The 20,909-nt window shown below is 42.2% G+C and overlaps 1 protein-coding gene across 2 annotated transcripts; it reads left to right on the top strand.

Moving 5' to 3' along the window:
* Window positions 1–228: 228 nt before the first annotated feature.
* Window positions 229–20,508, top strand: N4BP2L1 (NEDD4 binding protein 2 like 1). Of its 2 annotated transcripts, XM_053312676.1 has the most exons (6): window positions 598–724; window positions 1,692–1,860; window positions 11,870–11,997; window positions 15,935–16,023; window positions 17,985–18,061; window positions 20,059–20,508. In XM_053312676.1, exons 2-6 carry the CDS (start codon window positions 1,799–1,801, stop codon window positions 20,303–20,305), a joined length of 603 nt encoding a protein of 200 aa, XP_053168651.1. In that variant the 5' UTR covers window positions 598–724; window positions 1,692–1,798; the 3' UTR covers window positions 20,306–20,508. The 2 variants fall into 2 exon arrangements, with proteins under 2 accessions (XP_053168650.1, XP_053168651.1); XM_053312675.1 differs by lacking the exon at window positions 1,692–1,860 and having other exon boundaries at window positions 229–724.
* The last annotated feature ends 401 nt before the right edge of the window (window positions 20,509–20,909 follow it).

Raw genomic sequence — 20,909 nt, 5'->3', positions numbered from 1 at the left:
GGCGTGCTAAAACGGCAACCTTGAATTCCACGCCCCAGGGAGCAGCATTTAAGCTGACTAGCCGATTCCTGTTGATTTAGCACACCCAGTTGCAGAAGTTACTCAATGGTGAGTAAACATGCCCTAGACAGGATGGGCGTGGGGGGGTCGCCCCTTTGGTTGTTTGGAAATAGTATTTAAATAAAGGCGCGGGGGGACGGAGAGCCACTTCCTAGGCGACTAGGGAGTTATTGCTATGCCCCGCAAAGTGCTCAATAATAATCTTGGTGCCCCATTTCTGCGGACTTAAGCCAGGACTCTAGACGGACTCCGACCTCCCTGCCGCGCCCTGCCAGCTGCGTCCTCAGGGGACTGGTGAGCAAGTCACACACAGCCAAACGTCTGCAAGTCCGGCATTGCGAGCCACGCGAATGTGCCACCTCAGCTGAGGGGGTGGGGCTGCTCCGGCGCTCCGCCCCTTGGCCCGGGAGGGAGTCACGCGGCGAGGTAAACACTCAGCACTGACCTCGGTTCAGTGGCGGGGCTGGTGGCTCTTGCTGCTGCTGCTGCTGCTGCTGCTGCCGCCGCTCCCCGCTACAATGGAGGACGGTCTAGTTCGTGCCTTTGGAGGCCTGAGCCTTCATCCCCGCGCCCAAGGCAGGGCGCCACCTCGCAGGCGCCGCTTCAGCAAGCGCCTCTTCTTGCTTCGAGGCCTGCCGGGCTCTGGGAAAAGCACCCTGGCCAGGTAAACATGACACCCCCATCCACCGAAGGCAGCGGTTCCCTGCAGAGAGGAAGTTGCCTTCAGGGTATTCACCTTTAAATGGGTAATGAGGTTGGAAGAGCAACGGGAGTTCAGCTCAGTCCTAATCGGAGCCATGTCGTGGCTGACAGGTTTCTCAGTGGTGAGGGCAGGCACTCTGGACATGTTCAGAGGCACCTTTTTGATTTGCACGTTCTAGGGTTAAGGGCTGGCCTTGAAAAAAGGTTTGAGGGGCGTAGCCCCGGCTCAAATGAAACCCTGCTGGGCTTCCTCTTTATCAAAGAGGAGAGGAGACTGGGGGCTGATCACTTGGTTTTCTGACATGGCGGGTACTCAGCTGGTGTACTACACCACCACTACTGCCTCTCTCTGTTAGAAAAAGCTTAACCGGTTGAACCTCTAGCTGTTAGAGGAACAGGAGCCCTGGCAGAAAAAGGTGATACGGTATGTGGTGGGGGCAGCTTAAAAAAAGAATAGTTCCAGCACAAATCCAGATTGCAAGAGGGGAAGGGGAAGGGGGCGGAGAAAAGACTGTGACTGCTGCTGTCTTCAAGCATCAGCAACATTGTTTTCTTGATTTGTTCGAAGACCTTTCCTCTCCACTTCATTTTTTCTAACAAACAATGTGGAACTGAAAATGATAGGGTCAAAAATCGCATCCAAAGAATCTGTCTACACGCCTGTACTTGACATTCTCTCATTATTTGGGGTTTTTGGCACAGGCTGACATACAGAGCAAGGATGCACCAGTGCAGCAAGAGAGCAGCCTAACCGACTTTCCCCACTAACTGTACCAGTGCAGTGGGAAAGTGACAATTTTTGATGCCCTCCCCTTCCCCAGGGAACCCTCTTTGCCACCCTGAAATATGTTCTCAAGGGCAGCCCTTGGGGACATATTTTCAGGTGGCACAGAGGGCTTCTCTTCTCTTATTTCCTGTCCTTCAACCAGTTACTGATCCACACATGAACCTGACCCATATCCCATGACTGCTAAGTTTACTCAAGAGCCTTTGGTGGGGACCTTTGTCAAAAGCTTTTTGGAAGTCCAAGTATACTATGTCACCTAGAAGATCAGCTTTATCTACATGCCTGTTGACACTCTCAAAGAACTCCAAAAGGTTAGTGAGGCAAGACTTTCCCTTGCCGAAGCCATGCTGGTTCTCCTTCAGCAAGGCCTGAAATAGATGTATTGAGACACCATACATAGCTTTTGGGTTGTGCTTGGGTTGTGCTAAGTAACAGTGAGTCACAAGTTATGCATGGCTACTTTAAAATCCAAATTCTGTAAAATGAAATAGGACAGCACAGCAGAAGCAGGTTTGGTGACCTTGGTATTCTTGTGTCAATAAAGGCTCATTGCATGGAACTGGAATATAACAACAACAAATAATATTTATATACCACTTTTCAACAAAAGTTTCCAAAGGGTTTACATAGAGAAATAACAAATAAATAAATAACAGTGTCCCTTACCTGCTGCTCTTTGTTTCCAAACACTGGTCTTGTTCTGCTGCCTTTTTGAAGAGCAAAGTTTCCAAGAAGTAAACACAAGAGGGTTAGTTCCCATGACTCCTGTGTTTCAAATGAAAGTGCTTTGAGACAGCTTTTTAGATATATATATGTATGTATGTATTTATATTTGTGTGTGTGGTTTTTATAAATAGAGTTTTAAACCTGCTTGTAGCAAGCACATCGTGCATATTGTTGCCAACACAGACTCAGATTTTGCATGTTGTTGATTAATGAATTATAGGGATCGGTTAATGTTGAAAGAGCTATTAAGCAGTGGGACAGTCTGCCTTATGCAGTGATGTGTTCTTTCACTGCTGGCTTACTGGTACAGGCTGGATGGCCAGTCTTTCAGGAATATTATAACAAATCCATGTACTAAGGAAGGGTCTAAGTACCTTAGGATCACCTACTAAGAACTTGACCATCTCCAAGTTACCTACCAACTCTAAAATTCTACAAATGTGTTATGTACAAAATTCCAACCTTTGCTTATGACAAGCTACTTGTATCTGGTCCACCATAAGCACTTCCATAAATCATATTGGAAAACATGCTAGCCAAAAAGCAGCAGGTGAGAGAAGTGTTAAAACACCTTCCAGCTGTCCACTTCTCCCCTGGAAATCATAACCTAGCTGCTCTGCTTTTCCTTGGAGAAATGGCCTGGCTTTGAAGATTCATGCTGCAGACAGAACGTATAATTCCAGCCTCACAAACCCCAAACACTGGGCTCTGTGAAATCATTTGATAAACTTGGTTACTGAGCATGATCAAATTTCAGGTTTGGGGCGTAGCTCAGTGATAGATAATCTGCTTTGCATGCAGGAAGTCCCAGGGTCCTAGGTTGAGTCCCTGGCTGGTATCTCTAGCTAAGGCTGGGAAAGACTCCTGTCTGTAACCTTGGAGAGCAGCTGCCACCCGGAGCAGACAGATGATATTGAGTGAGCTGGACCAATGGGCCAGTTACCCCTGCTAACTGGGCAAAGAGGCACCTTTTAATGTGGTGATTCTCTTTATTTAGCAGGAGGAGAGTAACTGGCCCTATCCACCCCCAGCACAGTACCTCCAGGGATCCATCTGATTTATTTATTCTTTCTCTGTGTAAACCGCCCTGAGCCATTTTTTGAGGGGTGGTATAGAATTCAAATAAATAATAATAATTAATAATAACAGCTTTGGTGATAGGCAGCTACCTATGCTGAGGGAGGACAGCAAGTGCTCACAAAGCCTTTTATTGCAAAGAGTCAATCTGATCCAGCTTTTTTTTTTTTTTTTGCACATAGGAGTTCTAGAAGACACAGAGTTCTCTAATGCATTGAATTGAAACTAGCTGACCTGGAGCAGAGCATTCTGCGCCCCTAGTTCTCCCTGTCTCTCCTCCCTCATCTTCATTTATTTCTCCCCGCCCCTTCAGCCCCATTTCATTCTCCCCAACCCCACCCCATTCTCTCTTGGAGGCCATGCTGCTTTTTGCTAGCCAGCCACCACTTCTTCTCACTGGCCTCCAGCCGGTCTGGTGGCGGCCGCTTCCCCTGCACAGCCAGCCGGTCTGGTGGCAGCCACTTCTCCCCCCACCCACCCCGGTCGTTAATCGGCAGCTCGCTCATGAACTCTCACAAGAGCTGCCACGCATGGGATTAGCGACAGGTACGTTTAAGAGAATTAAATATATAGAAGATAAGTGGGAAAGACCCCAAACTTGGAAGTTGACGGCAGAACACACGGCTTTCATTTGCTCTGCTAACTGGGCAAAGAGGCACCTTTTAAAGGTGCTTTTATATTTTTATATTATAAAAGGCACTTTTATATTTAGCAGGGGGAGAAGAACTGTCCCTACACCAAAACATCCCTCTAGAACAGGGCTGAACAATTTCAGCCACCCAGCTCCCATCATCCCCAGCCATTGGCCAGGAGTCAGGGATGATGGGAGTTGTAGTCCAACAACAGCTAAAGGGGCAAAGTTGTGCAGCCCTGCTCCAGTAGCTGTTGCTTAGTGTCTCCATTGTGCTTCTTTTTAAGCTTTTTAGAGCAGGGAACCATGTTCTCATTCTTTTTGCTATGCAAACCTCTTAGATTTTTTTTTTTTTGTAATTATAAATATTCTTAAGAATAATAGTTTAGAACCAGTTAGCAATAATCCACACACCAGTGATGAATGTACTTTAGAGGTGGTTGTGCTGCTTTATCCTCATAGCTTTTTCTTGTAGACAAGAAAATAACACAAGAATGCAAACGAAAAAATGAAAAAAGCCTAGAGAGTTTGGAAATAATGTATAGTTTCAGCTACCCTTGAAATTCAGTGGGACAAAGTAGGCTGCATTGTGGGATGCACTGCGGGGGGAGGGGGTGTCAGGTGATCTGGGGAACTTCCCCACCCCAAAGTTGTCTGAACACACCCTTTCACTTTCTCCCATATAAAATGGGTGCTACACCTTCCTTCCTTCCTTCCTTTATGGAAGTGCTCCATGTTTTTGCTTTGGATAAGCCAGCTTCCACTAACAGGCACCCTACAGAGAAGAGGGTAATGTTTCTCTATGCATACATGTGAAGGAGTCTGCCTGCACCATGAGAATATGGGAGGTCCTCTTGCATGTGCCTCTTCCCTCAGAGATGCACTAGGTGACCACATGAGAAAGTGCCTTCTTGCTGGCCACCCCTATTCTATGGAACTCTCTGTCCCCAGAGATCCAGCTAGCCTGTTCTTTGGAGTTGTTTCAGTGACTGGCAAAGGCTTATCTTTTTTTGGTTCTCTTTTCCCGAGTGTGTCTGCTTTGGCTTCCTCCTTTTTTAATTGTCCCGCAGAACTGTTTTTGTCTGTTTCATTGTTATAGTTTAACTTTAAAAACATTTTAAACAGCTGTAGAATGGAAGATTTATTCCAACACATGTTGATAAATTTTCTTTCCCAGGGAATATATCCACAAATATATTCATCTTGGAAAATATATAAGTAGTATGTCTAGGGACAGTACTGTTAATAAAATATTTATTTTATTTTATTTTTTATTTTATTTATATCCCGCTCTTCCTCCAAGGAGCGCAGAGTGGTGTACTACATACTTGAGTTTCTCTTTCACAACAACCCTGTGAAGTAGGTTAGGCTGAGAGAGAAGTGACTGGCCCAGAGTCACCCAGCTAGTTTCATGGCTGAATGGGGATTTGAACTCGGGTCTCCCCAGTCCTAGTCCAGCACTCTCCATAAAACCTGAAGATTCAAACAATTAAACATACAAGAATTCATATATATATATATATATATATATATATATATATATATATATACACCTAAAATATCAGCTAAACACCTAAAATATCAGCTAATAAAATGTTTTTTAAAAATCAATTCTTACTCCTATTGGACTTTCTTGCCAAAATCCTAAGCAGACTGGTGAGTATTTAACCCTAGAAGATATTTATTGGTTCTCCATCCAAGCTGTTTCTTGAATCTCTTCACCATTTCACTCCAATGTTTAAAGGAACAGTTAGATAAACTAAGGGTTGTGTACATATTCTGTAATGACTTACATGCATCCTGAATTAAGCTATAATGATTTGCATATACTTACTTAACCAATTTTTTACCACATCTAAATTTGTCCTTGCATTTTCTCTATCTTTTCTACCATAATCACAGGCATTTTGCTTGTGTGTAGTTAAGATGAGTGACTTCCATCACCCATTAATTGATTGGATAAGTATAAGCTTGGTGAAGACAAAATACCTAGCTAATGTCCAATGGTTGTGCCTTGAAGGGATTATTTTTGGCACCAAGAACCACTTCATTTTTATCCTAAGTGGTGCCCAAGATCTGCTGTAAGACATTCGTGTTGTTGAGCCACTTGGCAACAGGAACCACAATACTGTCAAACTGGACAAATATGTGAATGGAAAATTGCCTGGGAGACCTAACACTGTCATATTTGAAAGATGAAATCTCTTTTAAAGAGAGGATTAGTTAAACAGGAGCTAAAGGCATAGCTAAGTCAGTCAGAAAGCTTAACGGTTATTTTAAAAATGCTGCAACAATTCAAATAAAATGTGTTCAGCAGGTATTGAAAATCATGGTTGTCTTTGCAGGCGCTTACTGTATCCATGTTTTGTGATGCTTAGTCCTATTGTGTATAATATAGTGGCTGCCACTTAAGCATATCTGTAAGACAGCTTCCTCTGTTGTTGGCATTTAATGCTCAAGTAAGTGTGTTCAAAGCACCCCTGAAAAATGTCAGATATGGTTTCTTTGAAGACATCACTCTATCATGGAGAAGCAGGCAAGGTGGACTTAAGTCAGCTACAACTACACAGGAACCAGCACAGGTTGAAGACCTGTGGAGATCCTCTATATTGTTGCATACTGAATCTAGTTTCTGAAACATTATGAAGATGTGCCCTGCCATTTATGTACACATAAATGCTTCCTTTGTCCCTGAATACTGTTATGCTATATTTATATTTTGGGACTGATAACTATGTTAGCAGCATTTTTATAGAGGGAGGGAGTGTTAGTGGTGCTCTTAAAACTCAGGAAGTTATCTGTTCTTCTCATAACTCCTCATTCCTGTCCATTCTAAAAATGGACAGTGACGAGGAGCACTACATCCTCTTTGGGATGTAGATAACTGTAGTATTCCCTGAAAATAAACTAATGGAGAGAAAATAACAGTAAGATGGTTTCTAGTGATACAATAAGGGGGTGGTTGATTTCCCCCTTATTCTACCACATGCTGTCAACAAGCTGTCTCATATGTTTGTTTTCTGAGATACATGGGTGATTCAAGGAGAAGGAAAGATCGATCAAACACCCCCCCCCCACACACACAGAGTGAGTTTTAATGGGCTTTACTAAGGCTAATGATTACAAGTGTAGGTGATTAGGCATATAGGCAAGTAGTTATCTATTTCATTTTGCTATGATTGCAGTGCAGTGTTCAGTCACAGCTAAAAGTATTCCTAAAATCATTCTTCCCCTCTTGTCAAAATGCAGAACTTTTAACTAGGAATCAATTTAGCCTCACCAAATGCAGGCAGCTTAGAAATTCAGTTCTGTGTGAGAAATATCTTATCTGTCTAGTTGCCTAGGCTACAAACGACAACAATTCTCCCCAGCTTAGTTCTGACTGCAAAGCACACAGTTCATTCAGTGTTTCCCCTTTAATTTGGCCTAATAATTTCTATGACAGTTAACTCGTACCACTAATAAATGCAAGGCATCTTTGACTCTTAACAGAAAAAGCATTTCTTTCTAACCCTTCTACTAAATGCTGAATAGTTCAAAACAGTTTCATTTCATTAGGAGCAAGTAGCTGAAGGCCTTTTGCTATCTCCTGACTGTTCCCAAACAATCCTAGAAGCTGTGTTGGCAGAGAGGGGAAAAAGCTAAAGTACAGTTTTCAAGGAGGGAGGAAGACCGACAAGAGGAATGTCCATTAAAGCAGCTTAGTAAGGGGGGAGGAGAATGGACTAGAAGGAGGAGAGGGGGAGACAGACTCCGTTTCCTGCTGCCTAGCAAATGATGGCTGCAGCAGGGTCTTTACTGGAGCTCAGGATAGGTAAGAGCGAAGATCCAGGGACAGGGGAGAAGGGGGGAAACAGGTGTGTTAGTCAGAAGTGGCTGGTTTGTGAGCCATAGCTCTGGGTAATATTTACCAGTTTCCAGGTACGCTGGAACAAGATCTCCGCTGACTTCTTTAGCGGGAGGGTGACTGGCTCTGGCGATACAGGGAGGGGCTACATGGTGCCTCTTCCATGAAGAAGCCCATGCCTACCCTTCCACCATGAATGGCTGTCTGCAGCTTTTTGTACCTTTTTGGCCACCTCTCCAAGTCAAAATAATCACCACATCTACGCAGAGTGTCTCTTCTCTGATAAACAAATTCCGGCATGGCTCCCCTAATTCCTCTCTCCCCCTACAGAGAGGAGCCAATCACAAGCCTGGCCTGGCTTGTAGCCATTTGTTGATGTTCTTCAGCCCAGGGAAATAAGTTAGAAGGATAGAGAATGTTACATAAGCAAGGGGGGCGTGTCTCAGTGTTATATGAATGTGTTAGCCCCCATAGCACACTGTAGGCGTTCTTATCCATACGTGGTTTCTTATAATTTCCTAAATCAGCTAGATATGATTATGCTTGATGTGTCAGACTAGTTCTCATGACTGGTTTTTAGCACAGCAACAAACTACCCAAGGCTCTTCACTAAGGCGGTAAACACCTTCAAGGCTGGGAGCAAATGGTGGTGGGGAATTCCCCTTGTTTCCCAGACTCTCAAGAATAGCATTTCTGTTCACTGGCTTGGCTTAGAGGAGGGGGGGGGGAATCAAAGTCAGGCTTCAGCTTCCTGCCAAAACGACAATTCAGACACAGGCCTCCATCTAGCCTTTTGGCTTTTTGGGGTCTTCTTTTAGACCCTGGTTCTAAAAAGGGGCCTATCCACCTGTTCATATTACTAGGTAGATTCTGGCATGGCTGGCACAAAAACATCAGGTTTTACAAATACAGGAAGGTTTCTGAAACCTTCATCAGAGACTATTACATCACTTTGTGGTAGTACAATGCCTTTGAATTGAGATTCAGCTTCGTCTTAACCTCTTTTTCTAAATTGGCAGGGCAGTTCACACGATCATAATTAGGGTAGGAGAAGCCTCATCCCCACACAGCACAGCTCCATCCAGTGTTCCCTCTAATAGGGATTCCCAGATGTTGTTGACTACAACTCCCAGAATCCCTAAACAAAAGCCATTGCAGCTGGGGATTCTGGGAGTTGTAGTCAACAACATCTGGGAATCCCTGTTAGAGGGAACACTGCCTCCATCCGGTTCAATGCCATAGAGAGACTAGGGCTAGACCAGTTGGCAGTGACCCATTGGGCACCATTGCTCCCACCAACAACATGAGTTTGTGCTTTCCTTCAGCTCCAGGAGGGAAGGTCAGGGCTGGCCACTGCCCATGGCCAAAATAAAGCCACATATATCATCAGTGAAGCCACATATATTGCCAAATATATCATCAAAATAAAGCCAACTATATCATCAGTTCAATACACTACAATCACATTCATGGAAGCAGAAAAGGCATTTGTTGCATTGCCCTATTTCTTTCAAGTCTTTGATTTTTTAATTGTTGCTTTCATTGTAAACCACCTCGAGCAGAAGTGTGTGTGCTGAAGGGGTTGAAAAATTTCAAATAAATAAAAATAAAACATTTGGTTTTGAGCTGGTTTTTATACCTAGATCAAACTGATGTATGCATCTGTACAAGGAAGGCTTTTAATCAGTGGTATGTTCTCAGCTACCACTGGTGTATCTGGTGACAACTCAAGATGTGGGCCTTCTCTGTAGCTGCTCCTGGGCTGTGGAATGCACTCCCTGCAGAAATCCGTTATATGAACTCTTTATTGGCCTGCAGGAGAGCCCTCAAAACCTATCTGTTAGGCCTGGCCTTCCAGATTGTTTAAATGGTTGTAAATTGATTTAATGTTGTAACCTGGTTTTTCAGGGTTTTTAAACCATTCAAAATCGAATAAATAAAAACAAACAATTGTTTTATGGTGTTTTACAACCTCTGTTTGTAATTGCTAATTGATTTTAATTGTTTTGCTTTAATGTAAACCGCCCTGAGCCATTTTGGAAGGGTGGTATAAAAATCGAATAAACAAGTACAATAAAATTTTAATTAAGTTTATCAAGAAGCTCCAGACAAGGATGCCCTCTTTCACATATTTATTTAAACTTTATCTGGAACCATTGGCAACTGCAGTTTCTATGTAAACAGTATACAATGGAAATATACATGTCCATGTGTTGTGAAAATCAAGGGGGTTGTGGGGGGGATGACATTCATCTAAAAGACAGGTGTGGGGCAAAATTTCAGATAGAGTTTAAGATCACATTTTTTCTCGCCAAAAGATGCATATGTGTATGGACACACAACAAAATGTTGCAAGATATCTCTGATGTGGGAAAAAATGTTGTAAGTAAGTTTAGTGTGTGAGTGTGCTTGTGCAACTTCCCCCTTCATTAGGAACATAGGAAGCTGCCATAGACTGAGTCAGATCATAGGTCTATCTAGCTCAGTATTGTCTTCACAGACTGGCAGCGGCTTCGCCAAGGTTGCAGGCAGGAATCCCTCTCAGCCCTATCTTGGAGACATTGTGTGTAAATCTTTGTAGATATATCATGTACAAACAACCACTTTGTATATAATTGTGCTTTGGCAACGTATTGTATGCTTTGGTAGTTTGTTGGTTCAATAAAAAAATCTTGTCCTATAAAAAATAAAAATAAATCTTGTCCTATCTTGGAGAAGCCAGGGAGGGAACTTGGAGCCTAGATGCTCTTCCCAGAGCGGCTCCATCCCCTAAGGGGAATATCTTACAGTGCTCACACATCAAGTCTCCCATTCATATGCAACCAGGGGAACAAGTCATGCTTGTCACCACAAGACCAGCTCTCCTCTCCATTCCTAAGGAGAGTTCACACAGACATTGTTTTTATGTTGCAAGGCAGGGAACTAACCCACACACACACAAAGAGCTGAAATGTATCAAATCCCTAACCCCTCAGAAACACAAAGGTGTGAAATGGCTGGTGAGAAAATAAAGGAGGTTTAGATACCTTTATTTTTAATCATGTTAGTGTTTTAATGGTTTTTAGATTGTGAACCACCCTGGGACTTTTTTGGTATAGGGTGGTATACAAATGTACGAAATAAAATAAATATTCCTCAGAAGCAGAAAGGTCTGACTTGAGGTACTAGTCTTCAAGCAGAGAAATTCCCTGCTCTTTTTGTTCAAGTCCCCCATCCTCACCACCAAGTTCATGTGGCTTCACCCACCTGCTTGTCTGTTAAATGCCCTCCGAATCCACAAACATTCTGTTATAATGTAACAGACAGTTTGCTCCCTAAGGGTTTTCCCCTCTTCATATTTTTGTGAAACCAATGTATCTTCAGGTTAGCCTGATGCTCCTCCTGCTACCCCACTCTTGCCCAAAGGTGCTTCTCTTATGTGTCCATAAGGATAATAACATTTCCAGCTCTTTTGGAACTAGATATAAGACATTGACTTTCATATTAATTACTTGGTGGTTACAAGATCAAGTGAAACAATGATAAATGACTGAACATTGCAGAGAGTTTTCCTGTCACCTCATAAAAATTCAAATACAACACTATCCAATTGATTTTACACATTCAGCTGCAACTCATGAAGTGAGAAACATCAAGTGAAATGCATGCACGCATGTGTGAATCAGTCATCTTAATCGTCCTATGTATTTGAAGTCATAATTGATCCCAAAGAGATATGAATATTTAAACTTTTGCCTTTCCATTAAAAGTGCATTGGGATCATTTTGGTCCCAATTATAGTGAATGAGGAAATTAAAAACCTGCACTTCTAAGATACTGAGTTCTAAATGGCCCCATAATAAGGCCTATATGACCACATATTATGAACACTTTTCAAACAACAACATAGCTACTTTATGTTGATGCAGCAATTGTGAAAGTTTAGTACAGATAATTTCCCCCCACCACAAAACATATTTTCACTGTGAATGTACATAGTAAAGGATTTTAATGATCCATGCTCAATCTTGGTTTTTCCTTCTGACTTATTGCCCCTTAGGCAGTTGAAACATGAATTTCCCAGCGCAACAGTTTTTAGCACTGATGACTACTTTTTCACAGAGGATGGCATCTATGTGTTTGATTCGGATTCCCTAGAAGAAGCACACAAGTGGAACCAGAAAAGAGGCAAGCAAAATCCTCCCTAGCATTTGTTTGTTGGGCTTTGCCATTTATTTTTCTCTGCAAGTTATTTCAGCTGCTACTTTTTGTTTTTGTTTTTGTACACTGTATCGTTTTGAATGCCCTGTTGCTGTCTGAAGTTTGGTTGTTTGGAATGTGCAAGATAATAAAGCTTTCTCTGTGGCTGCACCTAACCTTTGACACTTCTTGCCCAGAGAGGCTTTTGGTCTTCCAGTTGTACGATTGTTTTTATTACAGCACTGGATTATGGTGGGTTACATACTACTCAGTGCTCCGCCAATCCAAGAGCAGGTGCATGCTGGTTCCACGCAAGTCCAAATTCTGTCTAAGCTGGAAGCAAGCTCGAAGAGGCTCCGTGGCTCCCAAGAATTGCATCAGCTCTGAAGCAACCATTTCTCCAACATTCCTAATGGAAGAAGCATTGCTTTAGCACTTGCAACTGAAACCATCTTAGAAGCCATAGAACCTCTCCAAGCTCACTTTTACCGTGGATGGGGTTTTTACTCGCCCAGAATCAGCATGTGTACCCCAACCTTAGATCAGTTCTATGCAGCACAGTATGTATGCCCCTAAATATTTCTTGCTGTCTTTTTCTATTGATAGTATTTTCTGTTCTCAGCTGTTGTTTTTAAGATGAGGAGGTGGGCCTTTTGTTTTGGCAAGCTTCCTTGGGCACTTCTTGTAATGGTGGGGTGAAAATTTTAGAATAAAATAAATAGATTAGATTTTTCAGGATAAAAAGTGGTATAAATGAATGCATGTTTGAGTAACACAAAACCAATATTTTTTTCATTACTGCTTTCAAAGTTGGCCAACACTTATCAATATAAAGAAATTAATAACTTTAAGCTCATGGGGAAAACTTTGAAATTCTACCAGTGAAAGAATAAAGTATGAGCTTCTGTTATGTACATGCAAGCAAACTCTGTTTTAAAATGGGGACTTGGATAATAATGTCTATACCTTCTAATCAGTTTCCACAGCTTGCTGGTTGTAGGAACCTACACAGCAGATGTTGGCCTGAAGATAAATGTTTTATTCTAAAAATAAGTTTGTCTGCTGTCATTAAACCAAGACTTGTTTACATATTACATTTCTTACCGTGTGGTAGCTTCCCGATGCAAATTATCTTCTAGACCTCTTCTGGTCATAAAATAAGACATGTGTATGTGTGAAAACCTGATTCTCTATGCTAACCCCACTGATGCTTCTCCCCCCCCCCCCAACTTCCAAGTATCTACTAGAAGGAAAATTGAAACTGTTAGGCTGGAATAGAAACAGCAAAATTCTCAAGGATCAGTCTTTCCCTATCATTTAAGAGAACGTCCTCTTTGCCGTAATCCCCACCACCCGTTAAGATCGTCTGGAGAGGTTTGTCTACAGTGGCCAGTCTGGTGGCTACTCAAGGATGGGCCTGTTGCTGCCCTGAGGCTTTGGAATGCGCTCCCTGTTAAAATAAGAGCCTCCCCATCTCTGTCAACTTTTAAAAGGTTAGTCAAGACACATCTGTTCACCCAGGCTTTTAATTAATTTACAATTTTAATAGTTAACACATTTAACCTGCCTTAAAACTTAGATTGTTTTTGTGTTTTAATTTTGTTTTAATGGTATTTTTTATTGTAAACCACCCAGAAACGTGAGTTTTGGGTGGAATAGAAATTTGTTAAACAAACAAATAATCTAAGATAATGTGGGATAAATGTTACAAACGCTTTGGAAAGTATAAGAAAATGCAAAGCTTCCCCAACTTTCTGGTTGTACAATAGCCTAACTTTAATTAATTAGTTTATTTCTTTATTAAATTAAATGTATTTATTAGTTTAATTTATTTATTTAACAGATTTATATACTGCCCGAACCTTACATCTCTGGGTGGTTTACAGTAAAACAGCACAAATCAAAACAAGATAAAAACTTTAAAACAATTCAAAATTTAAAACAATGTTAAAATCTATGAGTCTAATTAAAGCCTGGGTCAACAAATGTGTCTTGACCACCTTTTTAAAAGTTGTCAGAAATGGAGAGGCTCTTATTTTGACAGAGATAGCATTCCAAAGACTTGGGGCAGCAATGGAGAAGGTCCGTCCCTGAGTAGCCACCAAATGAGCTGGTGGCAACTGCAGACGGACCTCCCCAGATGATCTCAATAGGTGCCAGGGCTCATAACAAAGAAGGCATTATCTTAAATACCCTGGACCGAAGCTGCTTAGGGCTTTTGGGGTTATAACCAGCACTTTGTATTTTGCCTGGAAACATATTGGTAGTCAGTGCAGTTCTTTTAGTATAGGTGTAATGTGGTCTCTTCGAGATGACCCAGAGACCAGCCTGGCTACTGCATTCTGGACCAATTGCGTTTCCAGACCATGTACAAAGGCAGCCCCACATAGAGCACATTACAGTAATCAAGTCTGGAGGTTACTAGCATATGCATTTCTGTTCTAAGATCATTTATCTCAAGAAACAGACGCACCCGGTAGATCAGCCAAAGCCAGAAGTGCCCTTGGGTAATTTTGGAGCCTGGACCTAAAGGCCTTTGGAGCCCAGCTGCCCCCCCACCCTGCCCACTGGAGGTCCCCCTCCCATTGCAGGTTAGGCATCATCCCACTACACACACACACACACACACACACACACACACACACCATGACAACACAGTATTTTTAACATGTGGGTTATATTTATGCAAATATGCAGTAGCAGAAATATTTCAACTTAACATATCCCCATCCCATATTTTTCTTTCCCCACTCCCCCCTCTGTCTCTAAAGCACCTGGCACAGGTCACAATCACACTCAGCCACCTGGCACAGTGTGAGCCAGCAGCAACCACACCATCTAGGTCAGACTAAAGAGGATTTGGGGGCTCCCAAGGGTTGTGGAGGCCCTGGACTTTGGCCCCGAAGTCCAGAGCATCACTTGCTGAAGTTGATAGAAAGCTCCTCTGGCCACTGCCTCAACTTGAGACGCCAGAGAGAGGTTTGGATTCAGAAGCACTCCCAGACTGCGTACCTGTTCCTGGGGGAGTGTAACCCCTTCCAGGACAGGCAGATCAACATTGTCACCCGAGTTCTGACCCACACAATAAGTACCTCTGTCTTATTTGGATTCAGTCTCAGTTGGTTATCCTTCATCCAGCCCATCACCGCCTCCAAGCAGGCATTTAGGGAGGTTATGCTTTTCCCCAATGATGCTGACATGGAAAACGGATTTGGGTATCATCAGCATTCTAAAAACACCTTGTAGCAAATCTCCTGATGATCTCTCCCATTGGTTTCATGTAGATGTATGGTGCCTTGTGGAACTCCATACAGGAGTTCTTGTTTTGAAGAGCAACAGTCTCCAAGCAACACCACCTGGAATCTGCCTGAGAGTTAGGTGCAGAACCACTGCAAAGCAGTGCCTCCCACTCCCAATGCCCTTCAGGATAAAGATCTCCTTTCTTTTCTGTTCTCTGACTGACATACTGCACAAGGTCTGTGTGTATTGTCAAGTAACATGCATCCAGTTGCACAAGTGTGCTCTTGCAGAAATGCAAAAAATGAGCAGAGTTGCATGATATTGTCAATGGCTGTTGTCACACAACTGTATTTTGATTAACTTTTGCATTTCCACAAGAGCACACTTGCACAACGATGTGCATGTTACATTACAACATGTTCAAAACTCTGCACCATATGCCAGCCCCTGTTTGTAGTGGTTTTTATATATATAGTATTAGCATGGATGAAAAATAAAACTGAAAATAAAGCATAGAAAAAATATTAAGGGAATAAGTCCTCTCTTTTAAAAAGGCTCTAGATCATTACACCCATCACATAACTACTTGTTTGCAACGTGATGGATCTCAGTTGTATATAGATAAAGGCTAAGAGGTTCAGTCAATTGTCTGATCTTTTAAAACATTTACATTATTATGTTGCAGCACGTAAAGCAATGAAGAATGGGAAATCCCCAGTTATTATTGATAATACCAACATCCATGCTTGGGAAATGAAGCCATATGTGATAATGGTAGGGGAAACTATGACCTGCTGTCATTCTTAATATTTAGCCATTCACAGTTCCAAGAGGTGAGTTGATAAACCCATCCATCACTATCAAGAGAAGCAGAAAAGCTACAGGAAACTTCAACATGCTCTGAAAAGTCAAACACTAGTTTTCTTCAACAAGAATTATATTTTGTCCAAGTCCGGAATATATTGGCCACAACTGGTTTTCTGTTTGCTTACTTAAAACCAAAGTTCCATTCTTGTTTTGTTACATTTAAGCTTTTTTCTTTTTTTGGTAGTGTTGTTTAGTGTATTTTTAACACATAACATTTCCGAATTTTTAGCAACTATAAATAGTTCTAAGGGCATATATTTGCATAGGTGTACACTTTGAATGCATCGCAGTGCCTGCCTAGAAGTGCTGGCAATGTGCGTACCTACTCCGTGGCCCTGGTTGTCTACACCACAATAAGCCAGTTGGAAGACAGATCATGCAACTTGCATGACTAATTTTCTGTTTTGACCTGAAATGATCTAGCTAGCCCAGTGTCCACTCTGAGAGGCAGCAGCTCTTTAAGGCACGTCTTTTCCAGCCCTACTACCCAAGACAGTTTTAAATGGAGATTCCCGGACTGCATCTGGGACCTTAAGCAGGCAAAGCACATGCTTCTGAGTTAAGGACTATTCTGCAAGGTAAGGGAAAACTGTGTCACCACCCTTTAAGCACTCTTTGACTACATACGGATGATGCTTTGTGAAGTTAGCAAGCTCATAGACCTTTTGGTTGCAGCCAGATATAACTGCCTAGATTATTGCACACACATTTCTCGGCTTCTAGCACTCACACTACAACTGGAAGACACTTATTTGACTATCAAGCTCCCTCCAGTTAGCCTCTAGAGGTAGTTTTGTGACTATCATGGTCACCTCTCTGGATTGTGCCTGCGACATTGCTCAAGTTGAGATGTGACCCCCTATTCCTCTTCCTGTACAGTATTTAAAATTCACGTCTGAATTTGACTCTAAAATTACTACATCAACCTGCTAATTCCTCTTCCTCTGCTATGCTTAATGTAGTTTTGATAGTGTCTACATTTTTAATGGAGCAACTATTGCAGTGTCTATGATCTAACCTGCTGTGTGGAGAGCACATAATTTGCAGAATGTTGCATGTGTAACAGACTTTACTACTTTTCTAAAGAAAAAGGGGGAAATGGTTCTATTCACTTTTCAGCAGTGCGCAGCTTGTTCAGAACCAATGACAATGTTTTTCAAATTGAAAACTTTGCCATACATTTTTCTAATTTTCTTTGCCAAACAAATTTGCCTCTACGAAGTTGATGATCATAAATCTTAAAAGGAGACAGTGGACTGTGGAAAAGAGTTTGGGGATCTGCTATATGCCACACTAGATATATAGGATTATATTTGGTTTGTGTGGAGGTGTGCTGGGGCTGCAAATTATTTCTGTGAACAGGAGAGTTGTACTCACCCAAGGAGTCTTTCTATGAATGGAAGGGGACCTTGTGAGAGCACAACTCTCCTTCTCTTCATGGAAGGGGGTTTGCAGTCATGTAGCTTCAATGTGATCAAGATAGCAGCCGCTGTGTTCACAGCCACATTATGTTGAGTCTGGCTAGAGTTTGAGTCTGGTTATCACTTCCAGGAAATAATTTTTCCAACCTACATTGGATATGTTTTGGATTCATACCACATTGATATGCTACAAGAAGTTTTAAAGTTAGACATTCATAAATTGTAGGTAATACAAAGTCTTCAAGAACTAGAATGTTTTCTCCTCTTTTCTATCAAAATTGTCATGAATGCATAGATATGTCATAGTGTAGGCCAGGTCTTGTATGTTTGGAACTGTGAGTTAAGATTTTTTTTTTTTAAACAATGGGTGTAGTTGCACAATATAGTGAACACAAAGACAGCTTTTTATTTTACAATTATTACAAATTGTACAATCTTTCATATCAGGCACTTGAGAACAGCTATGAAGTTATATTTCGAGAGCCAGATACGCACTGGAAGTTCAATGTTCGAGAATTAGCCAGGTACATTATTTTGGCATAAACAAGTGTGTGTTGAAAGAAAGTCATTTGGAAAAGTCAGAAGCGCTGCTGGGTGTGTGGAGCAAGGGCCAGACTTTGCTGAATTTGTCTGTTATTTGCACCTTCAGTAGCATAGAGGTTAGTGTCTGAAATCAGTAGGGTTACACGCAGTGGGTTCAGAATTCTACTTTAAAACTATTTAATGGAAAGATATCTGTATCACAATTTACAAATTCAGATAAAAGATAATGCAAAACTATTTATGGGGGAGTGGAATCTGACAAATGTAATGTGCTGTACATACTTATTTTAAAACATTTTCTTCTTTTTAATATGTGAGATTTTATTACCTTATGTTTTCAATGTTTAAAGTTATAAATACATACAGATTCAATCTATAGCAATAATTAATGACAATAATTAATAAGACTGGATGACTGATATTCATTCAGCATACTTTCAGGTGCAGAATGTGGGTTTTTTTTGGGCGGGGGGGGGGCGGTTCATAACTGTGCATCATGTTAGCTGGTGATTTCTTTATGGCCTATGGTTAGGAATAAAAGTGACATGTGCCCAAAGGATGCTTTAGCTTTGGATGCACCAGCATTAATTATTTGTTTGTTTGTTTGTTTGTTTGTTAGATTTATATACCGCCCTTCCAAAATGGCTCAGGGCATTTTATAGCACAATAAAAACAATTAAAACAAGTTAACAATTAAAATCAAACTATTAAAACACAATTAAACCGCTAAAAACCCTGGAAATCAGGGCAACAATTTAAAAAAATTAAAACAGTTAATCAATCATTTAAAACCCTGGAAGGCCAGGGCAAATAGGTAGGTTTTAAGGGCACTCCTGAAGGACAGTAATGATCTCAAATTACGAATTTCTGCCAGGAGTGCATTCCACAGCCCAGGGGCAACTACAGAGAAGGTCCGCCTCTGTGTTGCCACCAGATGAACTGGTGGCAGCTGGAGACGGACCTCCTCAGATGACCTTAATGTGCAGTGGGGATCATGTAGAAGAAGGCGCTCTCTTAGATAACTCGGACCTAAGCCATTCAGGGCTTTAAAGGTAATAACCAGCACTTTGTATTTTGCCCGGAAACTTAGCGGCAGCCAGTGTAGCTGTTTCAAAACAGGCATAATATGGTCTCTCCGGGTTGCCCCAGAGACCAATCTAGCTGCCGCATTCTGAACTAACTGAAGTTTCCGGACTATATACAAAGGCAGCCCCACGTAGAGCGCATTGCAGTAGTCGAGCTGGGAGGTTACCGGCTGATGCACCACTGTTTTGAGGCCATCCTCTCCAAGGAATGGGCGCAGCTGTCAAATCAGCTGAAGCTGATAGAAAGCACTCCTGGCCATGGCCTCCACCTGAGATACCAGGGTGAGGCCTGGGTCCAGGAGTACTCCCAAGCTGCGTACCTGCTCCTTCTGGGGGAGTGTAACCCCATCCAGCACAGGAAGATCTAACTCACCCCTCAGATTCTGAGCCCCCGTCTTGCTTGGATTCAGCTTCAGTTTGTTCTCCCTCATCCAGCCCATTACTGCCTGTAGGCAGGCATTTAGAGAATGAGTGCCATTTCCTGAAGCTGAAAAGGAGATGTAGATTTGGGTGTCATCAGCATACTGATAACACCCAGCACCAAATCTCCTGATGACCTCACCCAGTGGTTTCATGTAGATATTAAAAAGCATTTGGCACAAAATTCCTCTTAGCCTTGCAAGACCCGTTCATACAATCCTTTAAAAAAAAAAATCAGAGCAGTCCTAACCTATAGTGCCTATATGCACTTGCATTGCCAGATTTCTCAATTATGGTGGCATGGAGAGGATTGCAACTCATAACTTGCCAGATCTGTAGTTCATATTCCATTTGTCCACACAAGTGTATATATATCTAGGAACCATTTGAGACTATTTGTAAGGAGAAAACCTTACTGTGTACATTCAGTGAGGTTGCTGAATATATTTGTATTTGTTTTAATACTTATATAGACGGAATAGTCATGGTGTTCCAAGAGAGAAGATTCAACGTATGAAAGAACAGTATGAGCATGATGTTACCTTTCATACTGTGCTACATTCTGAAGAACCCCCCAGACACTTCAGCAGGTCCAATGGAGTTTGCAACACAGGAGGTTGTTCCTATCCAAGTCCAACATTCTCCAACAGAAGAGCCAACAGCAACTCCAGAAATGAGAACTCCTCACGTAGGAGTAATTATTTCCATAGGGTCCGTTAGCATTTTTGTCAAGTTGTATAATATGTTGCTTTATTTTTATTATCATCAATTTTGTACTTTAAATGTTTGTATTTTTCTACTGAGCTAGATTTAGATGTCACCAATCATTCTTCTTGAGCCTGAAAAATACACACGCACTCACATGGCCATCTGATCCAAATTGTATTTACAAGCAAATGAGTAAATTATGATTTGTACTCACACCATTCCTCCCAGTTACACAATTGGATACTGGTTTTTAGTTCATTCATTCCACCGTGCTACACCAGGTCTTTTCACAACCATTTCTGGACAAGATGCATCCTGCCAGTAGTGTATCCTATATAATAAAAGGCTAAGTGAATGGCCGTGGCTTTGGAACGTTGGGGATCTGCGTCCCTGCCTCCCTGGGCTGTTCTGGGCCTGCGCGAAGCGCAGGCCCAGAAGAGCCCAAGGGACACAGGACCTCAGACACCAGTGTCCCACAGCCATGGGCGGCCATTAGCCGGTGTGTGGCAGTGGGGGAAAGTGGCCGAGGCACGGCGAGAGGAGGCCGAGACAACCAGAAGCGGCCGCCCTGAAAAAGGCGAGGGCAATGGCGGCGGGGGAAGACCGAGACAGGGGA

This window comes from Hemicordylus capensis, chromosome 3 (genome assembly GCF_027244095.1).
Source record: "Hemicordylus capensis ecotype Gifberg chromosome 3, rHemCap1.1.pri, whole genome shotgun sequence".
Lineage (NCBI taxonomy): Eukaryota > Metazoa > Chordata > Lepidosauria > Squamata > Cordylidae > Hemicordylus > Hemicordylus capensis.
The sequence above is the reverse complement of the archived record's forward strand: the minus strand, read 5'-3'. Positions and strand labels throughout refer to the sequence as shown.

What these genes read in the sequence shown, in the direction of transcription:
- N4BP2L1 (XM_053312675.1), top strand. Translation starts at nt 579, where the DNA reads ATGGAGGACGGTCTAGTTCGTGCCTTTGGAGGCCTGAGCCTTCATCCC. An exon ending in CAAGTGGAACCAGAAAAGAG is followed by an intron (nt 11,998 to 15,934) that starts GCAAGCAAAATC and finishes ATTATGTTGCAG; the next exon opens with CACGTAAAGCAATGAAGAAT. An exon ending in TGAAGCCATATGTGATAATG is followed by an intron (nt 16,024 to 17,984) that starts GTAGGGGAAACT and finishes CTTTCATATCAG; the next exon opens with GCACTTGAGAACAGCTATGA.